Genomic DNA, 16,213 nt, shown 5'->3' with positions numbered 1-16,213 from the left:
GTATTTGATCCCCTGCTGATTTTGTACGTTTGCCCACTGACAAAGAAATGATCAGTCTATAATTTTAATGGTAGGTTTATTTGAACAGTGAGAGACAGAATAACAACAACAAAATCCAGAAAAACGCATTTAAAAAATGTTATACATTTATTTGCATTTTAATTAGGGAAATAAGTATTTGACCCCCTCTCAATCAGAAAGATTTCTGTCTCCCAGGTGTCTTTTATACAGGTAACGAGCTGAGATTAGGAGCACACTCTTAAAGGGAGTGCTCCTAATCTCAGCTTGTTACCTGTATAAAAGACACCTGTCCACAGAAGCAATCAATAAATCAGATTCCAAACTCTCCACCATGGCCAAGACCAAAGAGCTCTCCAAGGATGTCAGGGACAAGATTGTAGACCTACGCAAGGCTGGAATGGGCTACAAGACCATCGCCAAGCAGCTTGGTGAGAAGGTGACAACAGTTGGTGCGATTATTCGCAAATGGAAGAAACACAAAATAACTGTCAATCTCCCAGTTCTCCTTGGCCTGGGGCTCCATGCAAGATCTCACCTTGTGGAGTTGCAATGATCATGAGAACGGTGCGGAATCAGCCCAGAACTACACGGGAGGATCTTGTCAATGATCTCAAGGCAGCTGGGACCATAGTCACCAAGAAAACAATTGGTAACACACTATGCCGTGAAGGACTGAAATCCTGCCGCGCCCGATTCAGAGGAGAACTGGGTGAAAGTGTTGTGGGCAGATGATACCAAAATGGAGCTCTCAACTCGCCTTGTTTGGAGGAGGAGGAATGCTGCCTATGACCCCAAGAACACCATCCCCACCGTCAAACATGGAGGTGGAAACATTATGCTTTGGGGGTGTTTTTCTGCTAAGGGGACAGGACAACTTCACCGCATCAAAGGGGCAATGGACGGGGCCATGTACCGTCAAATCTTGGGTGAGAACCTCCTTCCCTCAGCCAGGGCATTGAAAATGGGTCATCGATGGGTATTCCAGCATGACAATGACCCAAAACACACGGCCAAGGCAACAAAGGAGTGGCTCAAGAAGAAGCACATTAAGGTCCTGGAGTGGCCTAGCCAGTCCAGACCTTAATCCCATAGAAAATCTGTGGAGGGAGCTGAACGTTCAAGTTGCCAAACGTCAACCTCGAAACCTTAATGACTTGGAGAAGATCTGCAAAGAGGAGTGGAACAAAATCCCTTCTGAGATGTGTGCAAACCTGGTGGCCAACTACAAGAAACGTCTGACGTCTGTGATTGCCAACAAGGGTTTTGCCACCAAGTACTAAGTAATGTTTTGCAGAGGGATCAAATACTTATTTCCCTCATTTAAAATGCAAATCAATTAATAACATTTTTGACATGTGTTTTTCTGGATTTTTGTTGTTGTTATTCTGTCTCTCACTGTTCAAATAAACCTACCATCTTAAATTATAGACTGATCATGTCTTTGTCAGTGGGCAAATGTACAAAATCAGCAGGGGATCAAATACTTTTTTCCCTCACTGTATGTAATTCTATGATGTCATCATAGTTATCATTCCTATAGAATCTCTTTCAATAAAAACCTGTAGGGTGACATGCAGTGCCTTCAGAAAGTATTCACACCTCTTGACTTTTTCCACATTTTGTTATTACAGCCTGAATGTAAAATGGGTTCCATTTTAAGATGTTTGTGCCTCTGATCTACACACAATACCCCATAATGTCGAAGTGGAATTATGTTTTTAGAAATGTTTACAAATGAATAAAAAATGCAAATCTGAAATGTCTTGAGTCAATAAGTATTCAACCCCTTTATTATGGCAAGCAGAAATAACTTCAGGAGTAAAAATTTGCTTAACAAGTAATATAACTGTGTGTGCAATAATGCTGTTTAACATGCTTTTTGAATGACTACCCCATACATACAATTATCTGTAAGGTCCCTCAGTCGATCAGTGAATTTCAAGCACAGATTCAACGACAAACACCAGGGAGGTTTTCCAATGCCTCGCAAAGAAGGGCATATATTGGTAGATGAGTAAAAAAAGAAAACCGACATTGAATATCACTTTGCGCATGGTGAAGTTATTTAATTGCACTTTGGATGGTGTATCAATACACCCAGTCACTACAGAGATACAGGCGTTCTTCCTAACTCACCATGAGGCCAATGGATATTTTAAACCAGTTCGAGTTAAATGGCTGTGATAGGAGAAAACTGAGGATGGATCAACAACATTGTAGTTAGTCCACAATACTAACCTAAATGTCAGAGTGAAAAGAAGGAAGCCTGTACAGAATACAAATATTCCAAAACATGCATCCTGTTTGCAATAAGGAATTAATGTAATACTGCAAAAAAATGTGGCCAAGAAATTCACTTTTTGTCCTGAATACAAAGCATGTTTGGTGTGGGCAAATCCAACACAACACTTTACCGAGTACCACTCGGCAAGGACTGGGGAGTTTTATTGTAGGATTTAACATTTAAAAGGAATAGAGCTAAGCACAGGCAAAGTCTTAGAGGAAACCTGGTTCGGTCTGCTTTCTAACAGACACTAGGAGACAAATCCACCTTTCAGCAGGACAATAACCTAAAATGCAAGGCCAAATATACACTGGAGTTACTTACCAAGACGACATTGAATGTTCCCGAGTGGCCTAGTTAAATCTAAGGCAAGACTTGAAAATGGCTGTCTAGCAATGATCAGCAACCAACTTGACAGAGCTTGAAGAATTTTTAAAAGAATAATTGGCAAATAATGTACACTCCAGGTTTGCGAAGCTCTTATAGACTTACCCAGAAAGACTCACAGCTGTAATCGCTGCCAAAGTTGATTCTAACATGTATTGAGGGGTTTGAATACTTATCTAATCAATATCTATTAGTGTTTTAATTTCCATAAAAAAAGTTAGAATTCTTCTTCCACTTTGACATGAGAGTATTTTGTGTAAATCATTGACAAAAAAATTGCAATTAAATCCATTTTAATCCCACTTTGTAACATAACAAAATGTGGGGGAAAAATCAAGGGGTGTGAATACTTTCTGAATGCACTGTATGAAACCATGCAACTGTAAAGTTGATTAGGTTCAAGGGTTATATTTCCACCTCATACATTTTTATCTTCTTTTAATATCCTTTTATATCATTTTAATCTGAACAGCCATCCACTGCCTGATGAAATTCTGACTCACAATGTAATTATGACTCCTAAACTCTTATCTTCTTGACCCAGATAGGATTAACTCAAGCAAGGCAATGGAAATAAATGCTGTAGATACGCATCACTCTTTTAATGGGAAATAAAGTATGAAAATAAAAAAAGTATATGAATATGATGATACTGTGACAATGTATGCCAGAGGGACAGTCAAGTTACAGCATTTCAAAAGATCAGTGATCTAATGTGTTACACAAGGCATTCAAACAAACACAGTCTGATTCCCAAATTTACATTTACATTTTCGTCATTTAGCAGACGCTCTTATCCTGAGCGACTTACAAATTGGTGCATTCACCTTATGATAGCCAGTGGGACAACCACTTTACAATTATTATTATTTTTTATTTTTTTGGGGTGGGGTAAGGGGGGGTAGAAGGATTACTTTATCCTATCTCAGGTATTCCTTAAAGAGGTGGGGTTTCAAGTGTCTCCGGAAGGTGGTGAGCGACTCCGCTGTCCTGGCGTCGTGAGGGAGCTTGTTCCACCATTGGGGTGCCAGAGCAGCGAACAGCTTTGACTGGGCTGAGCGGGAACTGTGCTTCCACAGAGGTAGGGGGGCCAGCAGGCCAGAGGTGGATGAACGCAATGCCCTCGTTTGGGTGTAGGGACTGATCAGAGCCTGAAGGTACGGAGGTGCCGTTCCCCTCACAGCTCCGTAGGCAAGTACCATGGTCTTGTAGCAGATGCGAGCTTCAACTGGAAGCCAGTGGAGTGTGCGGAGGAGCGGGGTGACGTAAGAGAACTTGGGAAGGTTGAACACCAGACGGGCTGCGGCGTTCTGGATGAGTTGTAGGGGTTTAATGGCACAGGCAGGGAGCCCAGCCAACAGCGAGTTGCAGTAATCCAGACGGGAGATGACAAGTGCCTGGATTAGGACCTGTGCCGCTTCCTGTGTAAGGCAGGGTCGTACTCTGCGAATGTTGTAGAGCATGAACCTACAGGATCGGGTCACCGCCTTGATGTTAGCGGAGAACGACAGGGTGTTGTCCAGGGTCACGCCAAGGCTCTTTGCACTCTGGGAGGAGGACACAACGAAGTTGTCAACCGTGATGGCGAGATCATGGAACGGGCAGTCCTTCCCCGGGAGGAAGAGCAGCTCCCTCTTGCCGAGGTTCAGCTTGAGGTGGTGATCCGTCATCCACACTGATATGTCTGCCAGACATGCAGAGATGCGATTCGCCACCTGGTTATCAGAAGGGGGAAAGGAGAAGATTAGTTGTGTGTCGTCTGCGTAGCAATGATAGGAGAGGCCATGTGAGGATATGACAGAGCCAAGTGACTTGGTGTATAGCGAGAATAGGAGCGGGCCTAGAACTGAGCCCTGGGGGACACCAGTGGTGAGAGCACGTGGTGCGGAGACAGATTCTCGCCACGCCACCTGGTAGGAGCGACCTGTCAGGTAGGACGCAATCCAAGAGTGAGCCGCGCCGGAGATGCCCAACTCGGAGAGGGTGGAGAGGAGGATCTGATGGTTCACAGTATCAAAGGCAGCAGATAGGTCTAGAAGGACGAGTGCAGAGGAGAGAGAGTTAGCTTTAGCAGTGCGGAGAGCCTCCATGACACAAAGAACAGTCTCAGTTGAATGACCAGTCTTGAAATCTGACTGGTTTGGATCAAGAAGGTCATTCTGAGAGAGATAGCAAGAGAGTTGGCTAAAGACGGCACGCTCAAGAGTTTTGGAGAGAAAAGAAAGAAGGGATACTGGTCTGTAGTTGTTGACATTGGAGGGCACGAGTGTAGGTTTTTTGAGAAGGGGTGCAACTCTCGCTCTCTTGAAGACGGAAGGGACATAGCCAGCGGTCAAGGATGAGTTGATGAGCGAGGTGAGGTAAGGGAGAAAGTCTCCGGGTATGGTCTGGAGAAGAGAGGAGGGGATAGGGTCAACCGGGCAGGTTGTTGGGCGGCCGGCCGTCACAAGTCGCAAGATTTCATCTGGAGAGAGAGGGGAGAAAGAAGTCAAACCATAGGGTAGGGCAGTGTGAGCAGGACCAGCGATGTCATTTGACTTAACAAACGAGGATCGGATGTCGTCAACCTTCTTTTCAAAATGGCACCCTATTCCCTATATAGTGCACTAGTTTTGACCAGAGACATGAGAGACAGTGGTAGAGATCTATTATTCTATAATACCATTTAGTCTGTTCCCTCTATAAATGCTGTGACAAGTGGTTTCCTTCAAATGTCAATTTAATGAACGTTTAATGGATAATAAAGTTGTTTATCTTATGACTGCAGGGCATTCTGGGATAGGCCTAGTCTTTTCTTTATTATTCTTTACCCCATATCAAATCCTCAATCTTCTCCCTGAAAGATGTGTTTTCCTTCCATGATTACAAATATATTTTGTTACTATTGCTTTTAAGAGTGATCACAGACATTTTGAAGAGGCACTCAAATGACCGAAAATAAGTGGATTTACAATCAAAGTTCAAGATGCCATGTTCTCCCTTGGAAATAAATAAATATGAAAAAAATTAAATGTATATTTTTTGAATTTCTTTTATAGCCACTAACCACTCATTGCTGAGTGTCACTGGCATAAAGTTGTTCCCATGGGAAACTGTTGTACCATAGGCCCTTGCTGTGTGTGTGTGTGTGTGTGTGTGTGTGTGTGTGACAAGTCATTAAGTTAGTTGCTCTCTCCCTCTTCAGGCTCCGCGGCGAAGGTGGGAGGTGTTAGTTTCTCAGAAGAGCCAGCCACCGCTGTCGCCGGCACTCCCTCCCATGTCCACTTTGATGAGAAGCTCCACGACTCTGTTGTCATGGTGATCCCTGAGCCTGATGGGAACTTTATGGTCAAGGTGGGTTTTGGATTAAATAATTTAACGTGTCTGACGTGACAATGACCATAAGAGTTGGCAAAACGGCACACCCATAGAGCTAGGATTCTCCTAAACTTTCCCCTTCATCTCCAGTGGTCCCTCTTTTCTTGAAAACATCAGTACAGACAGTGTTGCCATTTTGTACTATGAGGTTAACCTGTATCGGGTTGCAAAATTCCAGGAACTGTCAATAAATTCCCTGGTTTACCAGAAATCCTTGTTGGAGGATTCTGGATTTCCTTCTTATTCCCTCCTGATTCCTGGAATCCTCCAACCGGGATTTGGGGATAACCAGGGAATTTATTAAAAGTTCCCTGAATTTTGCAACCCTAAACCTGTATGACAACTAAGGGGAGGAGGAGAGTTTCTCTCTCATCTCTGCTAATCTCCTGTATCTGTTATGAAGGTTCAGTTACAAATCAAATCAAATGTTATTTGCCACATGCGCCGAATACAACAGGTGTAGACCTTACAGTGATATGCTTATTTACAAGCCCTTAACCAACAATGCAGTTTTAAGAAGGAAAAAAAAAGAAAAAAAGTGTTAAGTAAAAAATAGAAAAGTAAAAAATAATTAAAGAGCAACGTTAAAATAACAGTAGGGAGGCACCGGTTAGTCGAGGTAATATGTACATGTGGGTAGAGTTAAAGTGACTATGCATTGATAATAAACAGAGTCGCAGCAGCATAAAAGAGGGGGTGGGTTGGGGGGGACAATGCAAATAGTCCGGGTAGCCATGATTAGCTGTTCAGGAGTCTTACGGCTTGGGGGTAGAAGCTGTTAAGAAGCCTTTTGGACCTAGACTTGGCGCTCCGGTACCGCTTGTCGTGCGGTAGCAGAGAGAACAGTCTATGACTAGGGTGGCTGGAGTCTTTGACAATTTTTAGGGCCTTACTCTCACACCGCCTGGTATAGAGGTCCTGGATGGCAGGAAACTCTTCCCCAGTGATGTACATGGCCGTACGCACTACCCTCTGTAGTGCCTTGCGGTCGGAGGCCGAGCAGTTGCCATGCCAGGTGGTGATGCAACCAGTCAGGATGCTCTCGATGGTGCAGCTGTATAACTTTTTGAGGATCTGAGGACCCATGCCAAATCTTTTCAGTCTCCTGAGGGGGAATAGGTTTTGTCGTGCCCTCTTCACGACTGTCTTGGTGTGTTTGGACCATGATAGTTTGTTGGTGATGTGGACACCAAGGAACTTGAAGCTCTCAACCTGTTCCACTACAGCCCGTCGATGAGAATTTATTTTCTTCCTGTAGTCCACAATCATCTCCTTTGTCTTGATCACATTGAGGGAGAGGTTGTTATCCTGGCACCACACGGCCAGGTCTCTGACCTCCTCCCTATAGGCTGTCTCATCGTTGTCTGTGATCAGGCCTACCACTGTTGTGTCGTCGGCAAACTTAATGATGGTGTTGGAGTCGTGCCTGGCCATGCAGTCATGGGTGAACAGGGAGTACAGGAGGGGACTGAGCACGCACCCCTGAGGGGCCCCCGTGTTGAGGATCAGCGTGGCAGATGTGTTGTTACCTACCCTTACCACCTGGGGGCGGCCCGTCAGGAAGTCCAGGATCCAGTTGCAGAGGTAGGTTTTTAGTCCTAGGGTCCTTAGCTTAGTGATGAGCTTTGAGGGCACTATGGTGTTGAATGCTGAGCTGTAGTCAATGAATAGCATTCTCACGTAGGTGTTCCTCTTGTCCAGGTGGGAAAGGGCAGTGTGCAGTGCAATAGAGATTGCATCATCTGTGGATCTGTTGGGGCAGTATGCAAATTGGAGTGGGTCTAGGGTTTCTGGGATAATGGTGTTGATGTGAGCCATGACCAGCCTTTCAAAGCACTTCATGGCTACAGACTTGAGTGCTACAGGTCGGTAGGCATTTAGGCAGGTTATCTTAATGTTCTTGGGCACAGGGACTATGGTGGTCTGCTTGAAACATGTTGGTATTACAGACTCAGTCAGGGGACATGTTGAAAATGTCAGTGTAGACACTTGCCAGTTGGTCAGCGCATGCTCGGAGTACACGTCCTGGTAATCCGTCTGGCCCTGTGCCTTGTGAATGTTGGCCTGCTTAAAAGTCTTACTCACGTCGGCTACGGAGAGCGTAATCACATAGTCATCCGGAACAGCTGATGCTCTCATGCATGCTTCAGTGTTGCTTGCCTCGAAGCGAGCATAGAAGTGATTTAGCTCATCTGGTAGGCTCATGTCACTGGGCAGCTCGTGGCTGTGCTTCCGTTTTGTAGTCTGTAATAGTTTGCAAGCCCTGCGACATCCGACGAGCATCGGAGCCAGTGTAGTACGATTCAGTTTTAGTCCTGTATTGACTCTTTGCTTGTTTAATGGTTCGTCGGAGGGCATAGCGGGATTTCTTATAAGCGTCCGGGTTAGAGTCCCGCTCCTTGAAAGCGGCAGCTCTAGCCTTTAGCTCAGTGTGGATGTTGCCTGTAATCCATGGCTTCTGGTTGGGGTATGTACGTACGGTCACTGTGGGGATGACGTCATCGATGCACTTATTGATGAAGTGACTGATGTGGTGTACTCCTCAATGCCATCGGAAGAATCCCGGAACATATTCCAGTCTGTGCTAGCAAAACTTTCCTGTAGCTTAGCATCTGCGTCATTATTAACCGAGTCACTGGTGCCAGTCCTCTCCCCTTCTGTGTACCAGGGGATGGCTGTGGATCAGAGAACCCCTGTACTCTTTGCAGCATAGCACTGTGGGCGTGTAGTGTGACTGTGCTGCGGTTCTGACAGCCCTTTGATTCTGCTGCCCCGGTGTGGGAAGTGAGGTCCACCAGACAGACGACAGCGGTGAATGTGCCTTGTGTCTGAAGTTCTCTGCCACCCCCTTGGAACCACCGAGTAGCTGCTTCTGGCAACAGCGGCTTGTTTAAATCAGATGTGGTGGGATGTAGTCAGTGTGTGGGATGGTTGGACATGGACGGTATGCTGCATAGCTGTTTAATCAAAGCACTAGGTTTTTGTGTTTCTTTCACTCTCTTTTCGCCCTCTCTTCTTCACTTGTTGTTATTGTTTGTTGTTTGACAAGGCCAGAGGGTCATGTGAGGCTTGTTTGAGGCGTTTGACTGTCTGGAAGGGCTGAGGCTAATCTATTGGCTCCTTCCTTTCTCTCTCTCTGTCTCTTTCGCTCTCGTTTTCTTTTTCTTGCGTTCGCTCTTTCTCCCTCTCTATTTCTCTCTCTCCCTTGATCTCTCTTTGGCTTGTTATTTCCCCCTTCCTTATCTCTTCTCTTGCAGCTTTTTCGCTTGCTCCATTTTCTTTCCCCATCATGCCCTTTTTCATCTTCACTCTCTCTGTCTTCCTCTCTATTGTTAAATTGCATTGTATGATTTTTATGAAATCACATGAACCAGAAAGGATGTTTATCAGAGAGAAAAGCAAGTTAGTTTATTTTTGTTGCCATTTTGTTCAGATGAAACTGAAGGATGTGCATCTTCAAAAACTGGAAGTTTCTTTGCAACGCTAATTCCTTTTCATTTTTGGAATCTCACTCTCTCTTTTATTGCTAGAAAATGCTTTTCCTGTGCATTTGTGTATATGGTGAATGTATTTCTCTCTCTCTCTCTTATTTATATATATCTGTCAGGTTGGTTTCCTGAAGACCCAGCACAAGTATGAGATTGTTTTCACCCTCCCGGAGGTTCCATCACTGGGGAAGGACCTGTCTCCAGCTCCAGTACCCAACCCCCACGTCCGCATCACCGATATCACTCCTGTACCAGAGGGTATGTCAGAGTCTTGCTCAACTCAGCCCTAGTCCCTGTCCCAGTCCTATCCTTTGACCTAACCCCAGTCCCAGCTACCTCGCCACAACCCATGGTTCAGCCTTGCCATAGCCGTCAGATACAGCCTTTGCCCTATACCCAGACCTAATCCAAACCCTTTTGAAGTTCCACTGATCTTTGCCCAGTCTCCAGTTGACCAGACCTTCATGTCAGTCATGTTTTACAGTAGCTGTGCATCTCAAATATACAGGAAAGACTGAAAGTGTGTCGGTCCATGACAGAACCCGAATCAGGAAATGTTGAAATGTTGAACCATTTTGCTAACATCCCTGAGGGAGTTTCTGGATTTCGTAATGAGGGTTGTTCTTACCACTCATTCTAACGCTTCAGTAGTTTGTTCTAGCGTTGAACTGAGTTAGTTGCTACGTTCCATTAAACCATCTGCTGGAAAACCATGACCTTTTACTTTCATCCCTGTGATCTTTCTGTGACCTCTTGGACTGTGTGTGTGTGTGTGTTATTTGTAGTGTTTGCCAGCTGTGTTTATGTGTTTGACCCCAGAGAGTTTTTCCATTCTGGTTGACAGACTTGATGCAGTGGAAGAAGAGGGAAATATATAAGGAGGAGAATAAAGAGAAGTAAACAATGAAAATAAATGTAAAGTCATACCAAGCACCTCTCTCTCCCCCTCCCCCCCCTCTCTCTCTTTCTGTATACGTGTTCCCTATCCCTCTGGCTTTTTGCCCTTCTTTCCCCTTCCTTCCTTCCTCTCCTCAGGTGGTCTGAGAGTGACATGTGAGTACATGGCCCACCAGGAGGGGGTGCTGTGTGAGGAGGTGATGCTGGTCAGTGAGAGCCAGGAGGATGTCTGCGTGGGGGTCAAGGTGCACGCCCGCGTCATGGGTAAGACCACAGTTAGAGGCCAGCTACATCGTAACGTTGGACGAGCATGATACACCCCTATTGATTTTAAATGAGACCTACTGTTTTCTGGGCGCGCTAGGGTAGCTGTAGTGTTACACCCATGATAACAAAATCAGAGGGAGCATTCCAGGTCGTCTTTATTGCAGTCACACTGCTCAGATGATCTGGGTTGCAATCATTAGTCCAACGGAAAACGTTTCCCCCCGTTTCGTTCCGTTTGCTTCCGTTTTGTTCCTAGTGAATACATCCCAGATCTCCCAACGCTTGGAGAAGTGTTGATTGATCAATATGAAACCATTGCACCACTTAACTTCCTTTCCAGTTTGAAGCAATGTACCGTACCTAAAAATGAAATATTCTGATGAAAACAGCTTGTGTTGTGGTGTCATGCAATATGTGCTCTGTAGAGGTACAGGTAACTGCCAAAATAAAGGACACCGCAGCATAAAGTGTCTTAATAGGGCGTTGGCCCACCATGAGCCAGAACAGCTTCAATGCACTTTGGCATAGATTCTACAAGTGTCTGGAACTATTGGAGGGATGCGACACCATTCTTCAACAAGAAATTCCCTAATTTGGTGTTTTGTTGATGGTGGTGGAAAACAGCGCTCCAGAATCTCCCATAAGTGTTCAATTGGTGACTGAGACGGCCATGGCATATGGTTTACATCGTTTTCATGCTCATCAAACCATTCAGTGACCACTAGTGCCCTGTGGATGGGGGCATTGTCATCCTATGGAGGCATAGCCATGATAGCCAAAATAATGGCCTGCCCAGCATTTTTATACATGACCCTAAGCATGATGGGATGTTAATTGCTTAATTAACTCAGGAACCACACACCTGTGTGGAAGCACCTGCTTTCAATATACTTTGTATCCCTCATTTACTCAAGTGTTTCCATTAGTTTGGCAGTTACCTGTAATTCCCTCATTATTAATACACAACAGTATTGAAAACCAACTGCCTCTTCTAATAGAGTTTCTAAAGAAGTATCAGTTTAGTTCTACTGTAGCCATCTTGTCATTTTCTTCCCAAAGCAAAGCAAGGCAATGATGTATTTTTATGTAGCATTGTTGAATTGCGTAACAGTCTAGCACCTAGGAGACTGGTTGTGAGAGTAGATGTAGTAGTGTGCTGCTGCCACCTGCTGGTAAGTGTGAACAGCACGGTTTAAATTAAGCGCATCACTGAAAACTGTGATACTGTGATAACCTGAGTAAAATGAAATAAGTCACGCATAAGTGGAGAGCTTATGATTTGGTATAATACTTGCACTGTATTGAACATGACTGATTGATTATAATCACTGCATCCCGTTCTTTCTTCCTGGCACTTGAGTTGGAGCCATTTTCTGTCTGTAGCACACTGTGGCAGTACTGGGACTCAGACTGCTTTCAGTGTCTGGAAGCATTGAATAGATTATGTCATGATGATTCACTTTGGAACCTAACACAAACCCTGTAATTAATTTCCTTTCAACAGAAAAGTATTTTCTATTTATAAACTCAGCAAAAAAAGAAACGTCCCTTTTTCAGGACCCTGTCTTTCAAAGATAATTAGTAAAAATCCAAATAACTTCACAGATCTTAATTGTAAAGGGTTTAAACACTGTTTCCCATGCTTGTTCAATGAACCATAAACAATTAATGAACATGCACCTGTGGAACGGTCGTTAAGACACTAACAGCTTACAGACGGTAGGCAATTAAGGTCACAGTTATGAAAACTTAGGACACTAAAGAGGCCTTTCTACTGGCTCTGAAAAACACCAAAAGAAAGATGCCCAGGGTCCCTGCTCATCTGCGTGAACGTGCCTTTAGCATGCTGCAAGGAGGCATGAGGACTGCGGATGTGAATAAATTGCAATGTCCGTACTGTGAGACGCCTAAGACAGCGCTACAGGGAGACAGGACGGACAGCTGATCGCCCTCGCAGTGGCAGACCACGTGTAACAACACCTGCATAGGATCAGTATATCCGAACATCACACTTGCGGGACAGGTACACGATGGCAACAACAACTGCCCGAGTTACACCTGGAACGCACAATCCCTCCCATCAGTGCTCAGACTGTCCGCAATAGGCTGAGAGAGGCTGGACTGAGGGCTTGTAGGCCTGTTGTAAGGCAGGTCCTCACCAGACAACACCGGCAACAACGTCGCCTATGGGCACAAACCCACCGTCGCTGGACCAGACAGGACTGGCAAAAAGTGCTCTTCACTGACGAGTCGCGGTTTTGTCTCACCAGGGGTGATGGTCGGATTCGCGTTTATCGTCGAAGGAATGAGCGTTACACCGAGGCCTGTACTCTGGAGCGGGATCGATTTGGAGGTGGAGGGTCCGTCATGGTCTAGGGCGGTGTGTCACAGCATCATCGGACTGAGCTTGTTGTCATTGCAGGCAATCTCAACACTGTGCGTTACAGGGAAGACATCCTCCTCCCTCATGTGGTACCCTTCCTGCAGGCTCATCCTGACATGACCCTCCAGCATGACAATGCCACCAGCCATACTGCTCGTTCTGTGCGTGATTTCCTGCAAGACAGGAATGTCAGTGTTCTGCCATGGCCAGCGAAGAGCCCGGATCTCAATTTCATTGAGCACGTCTGGGACCTGTTGGATCGGAGAATGAGGGCTTGGGCCATTCCCCCCAGAAATGTCCGGGAACTTGCAGGTGCATTAGTGGAAGAGTTGGGTAACATCTCACAGCAAGAACTGGCAAATATGGTGCAGTCCATGAGGAGGAGATGCACTGCAGTACTTAATGTGGCCACACCAGATACTGACTGTTACTTTTGATTTTATTCAGGGACACATTATTCAATTTCTATTAGTCACATGTCTGTGGAACTTGTTCAGTTTGTCTCAGTTGTTGAATCTTATGTTCATACAAATATTTTCACATGTTAAGTTTGCTGAAAATAAATGCAGTTGACAGTGAGAGGACGTTTCTTTTTTTTGCTGAGTTTATAGTTATCTATCCATTTTCAGTCATTTATGTATTTTAAATTAAAATAGTGCAAAAAAATGACTGATAGACAGACAGTCTATTTGTGTCAACTAGCTACCTAATAAATGGGTTTGTGGGTAGCGTTTTTATTTACAGGCTGTGGAGCCCTGGTCAAAAGTAGTGCACTACATCGGGCTTAGGGTGCCATTTGGGACAAAACCACAGTGGTGATCCGAACTTGAACATCTATAGTCAGGCAGAGCAGGGGAGGGGATATAGTTGAATGAAAGGGTTCGTGGAGAGGCCAGGAAACAGATCAACCCACAGCTTAATCCTTAAGGCTTTACTGTATCTCACTCACTCTCTACTTCACCACACTTTAATAGAGAGCACTGGCACTGGTCGGATGTTGTGGACTAAACCATTTCTGAGAAATAGCCTAATGGTATTTTTATTTTTTTCTCTCCCTCTCTTTCATTTTCTGTTGCTATCTCTCGCTCTCTCTTTCTCTCTCCCTGTTTCCCAGACCGTCACCATGGTACACCCATGTTGTTGGAAGGAGTGCGTTGTGTGGGAGTGGAGCTGGAGTATGACTCTGAACAGAGTGACTGGCAAGGATTTGACTAAACCAGACAGTGACACACACCCACACACTCACAAAAGGCCGTGCCACACACATTTACATTTTAGTCATTTAGCAGACGCTCTTATCCAGAGCGACTTACAGGAGCAATTAGGGTTATGTGCCTTGCTCAAGGGCACATCGACAGATTTTTCACCTAGTCGGTTCGGGGATTAGAACCAACAACCTTTCGGTTACTGGCACAACGCTCTTAACCACTAAGCTACCTGCCTCCACATGTATTCAAATTCAACATCCACTGTACTTAAAACAATCCCTGACCATTCAAGATGTTATGGTCCTAAAGGAGGATTCAATTATGAAATGGATAGAAGTTATTTTAAGTAGTAATAGTAGTCTGGGTTTTTAATTTTACATGTAGGATGTACTTGGCCTCTAAAAGCTGAATTGCAGCACACAACACATACAAGTAAACAACATTTTTTTTACGTTGCTTGAAAAGTAACACAAACAAGTATCAAGACTTTTAAAGCAAGTCCAATGTGATCCGATCACAATTGAGCTTCCCTCTGAACTATTCTGAACAAAAATATAAACGCAACATGCAACAATTTCAAATATTTTACTGAGTTACAGTTCATATAAGGAAATCAGTCAATTGAAATAAATTAATTAGGCCCTATTCTATGGATTCCACATGACTGGGAATAAAGATATGCATCAGTTGGTCACAGATACCTGAATAAAAGGTAGGGGCGTGGATCAGAAAATCCGTCAGTGTCTGGTGTGACCACCATTTGTCTCATGCAGCGCGACATCTCCTTCGCATAGAGTTGATCAGGCAGTTGATTGTGGCCTGTGGAATGTTGTCCCACTCCTCTAAAATTGCTGTGCGAAGTTGCTGGATGTTGGCAGAAACTGGAACATACTGTCATACACGTCCATCCAGAGCATCCCAAACATGCTCAATGGGTGACATGTCTGGTGAGTATGCAGACCATGGATGAACTGGGACATTTTCAGCTTCTAGGAATTGGGGCTGTGCATTTTCAGGCTGAAACATGAGGTGATGGCGGCGGATAAATTACACGACAATGGTCGTGTCGACAAATGCAATTTTGTTCGTTGTCCCTAGCTTATGCCTGCCCATTCCATAACCCCACCGCCACCATGGGGCTCTCTATTCACAACATTGACATCAGCAAACCGCTCACCCACACAACGCCATACACAATGTCTGCCATCTACCCAGTACATTTGAAACCGAGATTCATCCATGAAGAGCACACTTCTCCAGCGTGCCAGTGGCCATCGAAGGTGAGCATTTGCCCACTGAACTCGGTTACGACGTCAAACTGCAGGCATGTCAAGACCTTGGGGAGGACGATGAGCACGCAGATGAGCTTCCCTGAGACTGTTTCTGACAGTTTGTGCAGAAATTCTTTGATTGTGCAAACCCACAGTTTCATCAGCTGTCCGGATGGCTGGTCTCAGACGATCCCGCAGGTGAAGAAGCCGGATGTTGAGGTCCTGGGCTGGCGTCGTTCCATGTGGTCTGCGGTTGTGAGGCCTCTAAAACGACATTAGAGGCGGCTTATGGTAGAGAGTTGAACATTCAGTTCTCTGGCAACAGCTCTGGTGGACATTCCTGCAGTCAGCATGCCAATTGCACGCTTCCTCAACTTTAGACATGTGGCATTGTGTTGTGTGACAAAACTGCACATTTTAGAGTGGCCTTTTATTGTCCCCAGCACAAGGTGCACCTGTGTAATGATCATGCTGTTTAATCAGCTTTTTGATATGCCACACCTGTAGGTAGATGGATTATTTTGGCAAAAGAGAAATGCTCACTAACAGGGATGTCTGGAAAATGTCTGGGATCTTTTATTTCAGTTCATGAACCATGGGACCAACACTTTATATGTTGCGTTTATATTTTTGTTCAGTATATTAAGTTA

The 16,213-nt window shown here is 44.9% G+C and overlaps 1 protein-coding gene across 1 annotated transcript in view; it reads left to right on the top strand.

Annotated features, from left to right (window-relative positions):
• Positions 1–15,019, top strand: part of LOC311112832 (adipose-secreted signaling protein-like) — a 31,314-nt gene extending 16,295 nt beyond the window's left edge. The window contains exons 3-6 of the mRNA XM_084155966.1: positions 5,877–6,025; positions 9,657–9,795; positions 10,573–10,698; positions 14,199–15,019. Of these exons, the coding sequence (XP_084012092.1) occupies positions 5,877–6,025; positions 9,657–9,795; positions 10,573–10,698; positions 14,199–14,299 (515 nt within the window). The 3' untranslated portion in view covers positions 14,300–15,019. The remainder of the gene's footprint in view (positions 1–5,876; positions 6,026–9,656; positions 9,796–10,572; positions 10,699–14,198) is intronic.
• Positions 15,020–16,213: the final 1,194 nt, after the last annotated feature.

The sequence above is a fragment of the Coregonus lavaretus genome (assembly GCF_964263955.1).
Source record: "Coregonus lavaretus genome assembly, chromosome: 39".
In the NCBI taxonomy this organism is placed as follows: Eukaryota; Metazoa; Chordata; class Actinopteri; order Salmoniformes; family Salmonidae; genus Coregonus; species Coregonus lavaretus.
Note: the sequence above shows the minus strand (reverse complement) of the source record. Positions and strands in the feature narration are given on the sequence as shown.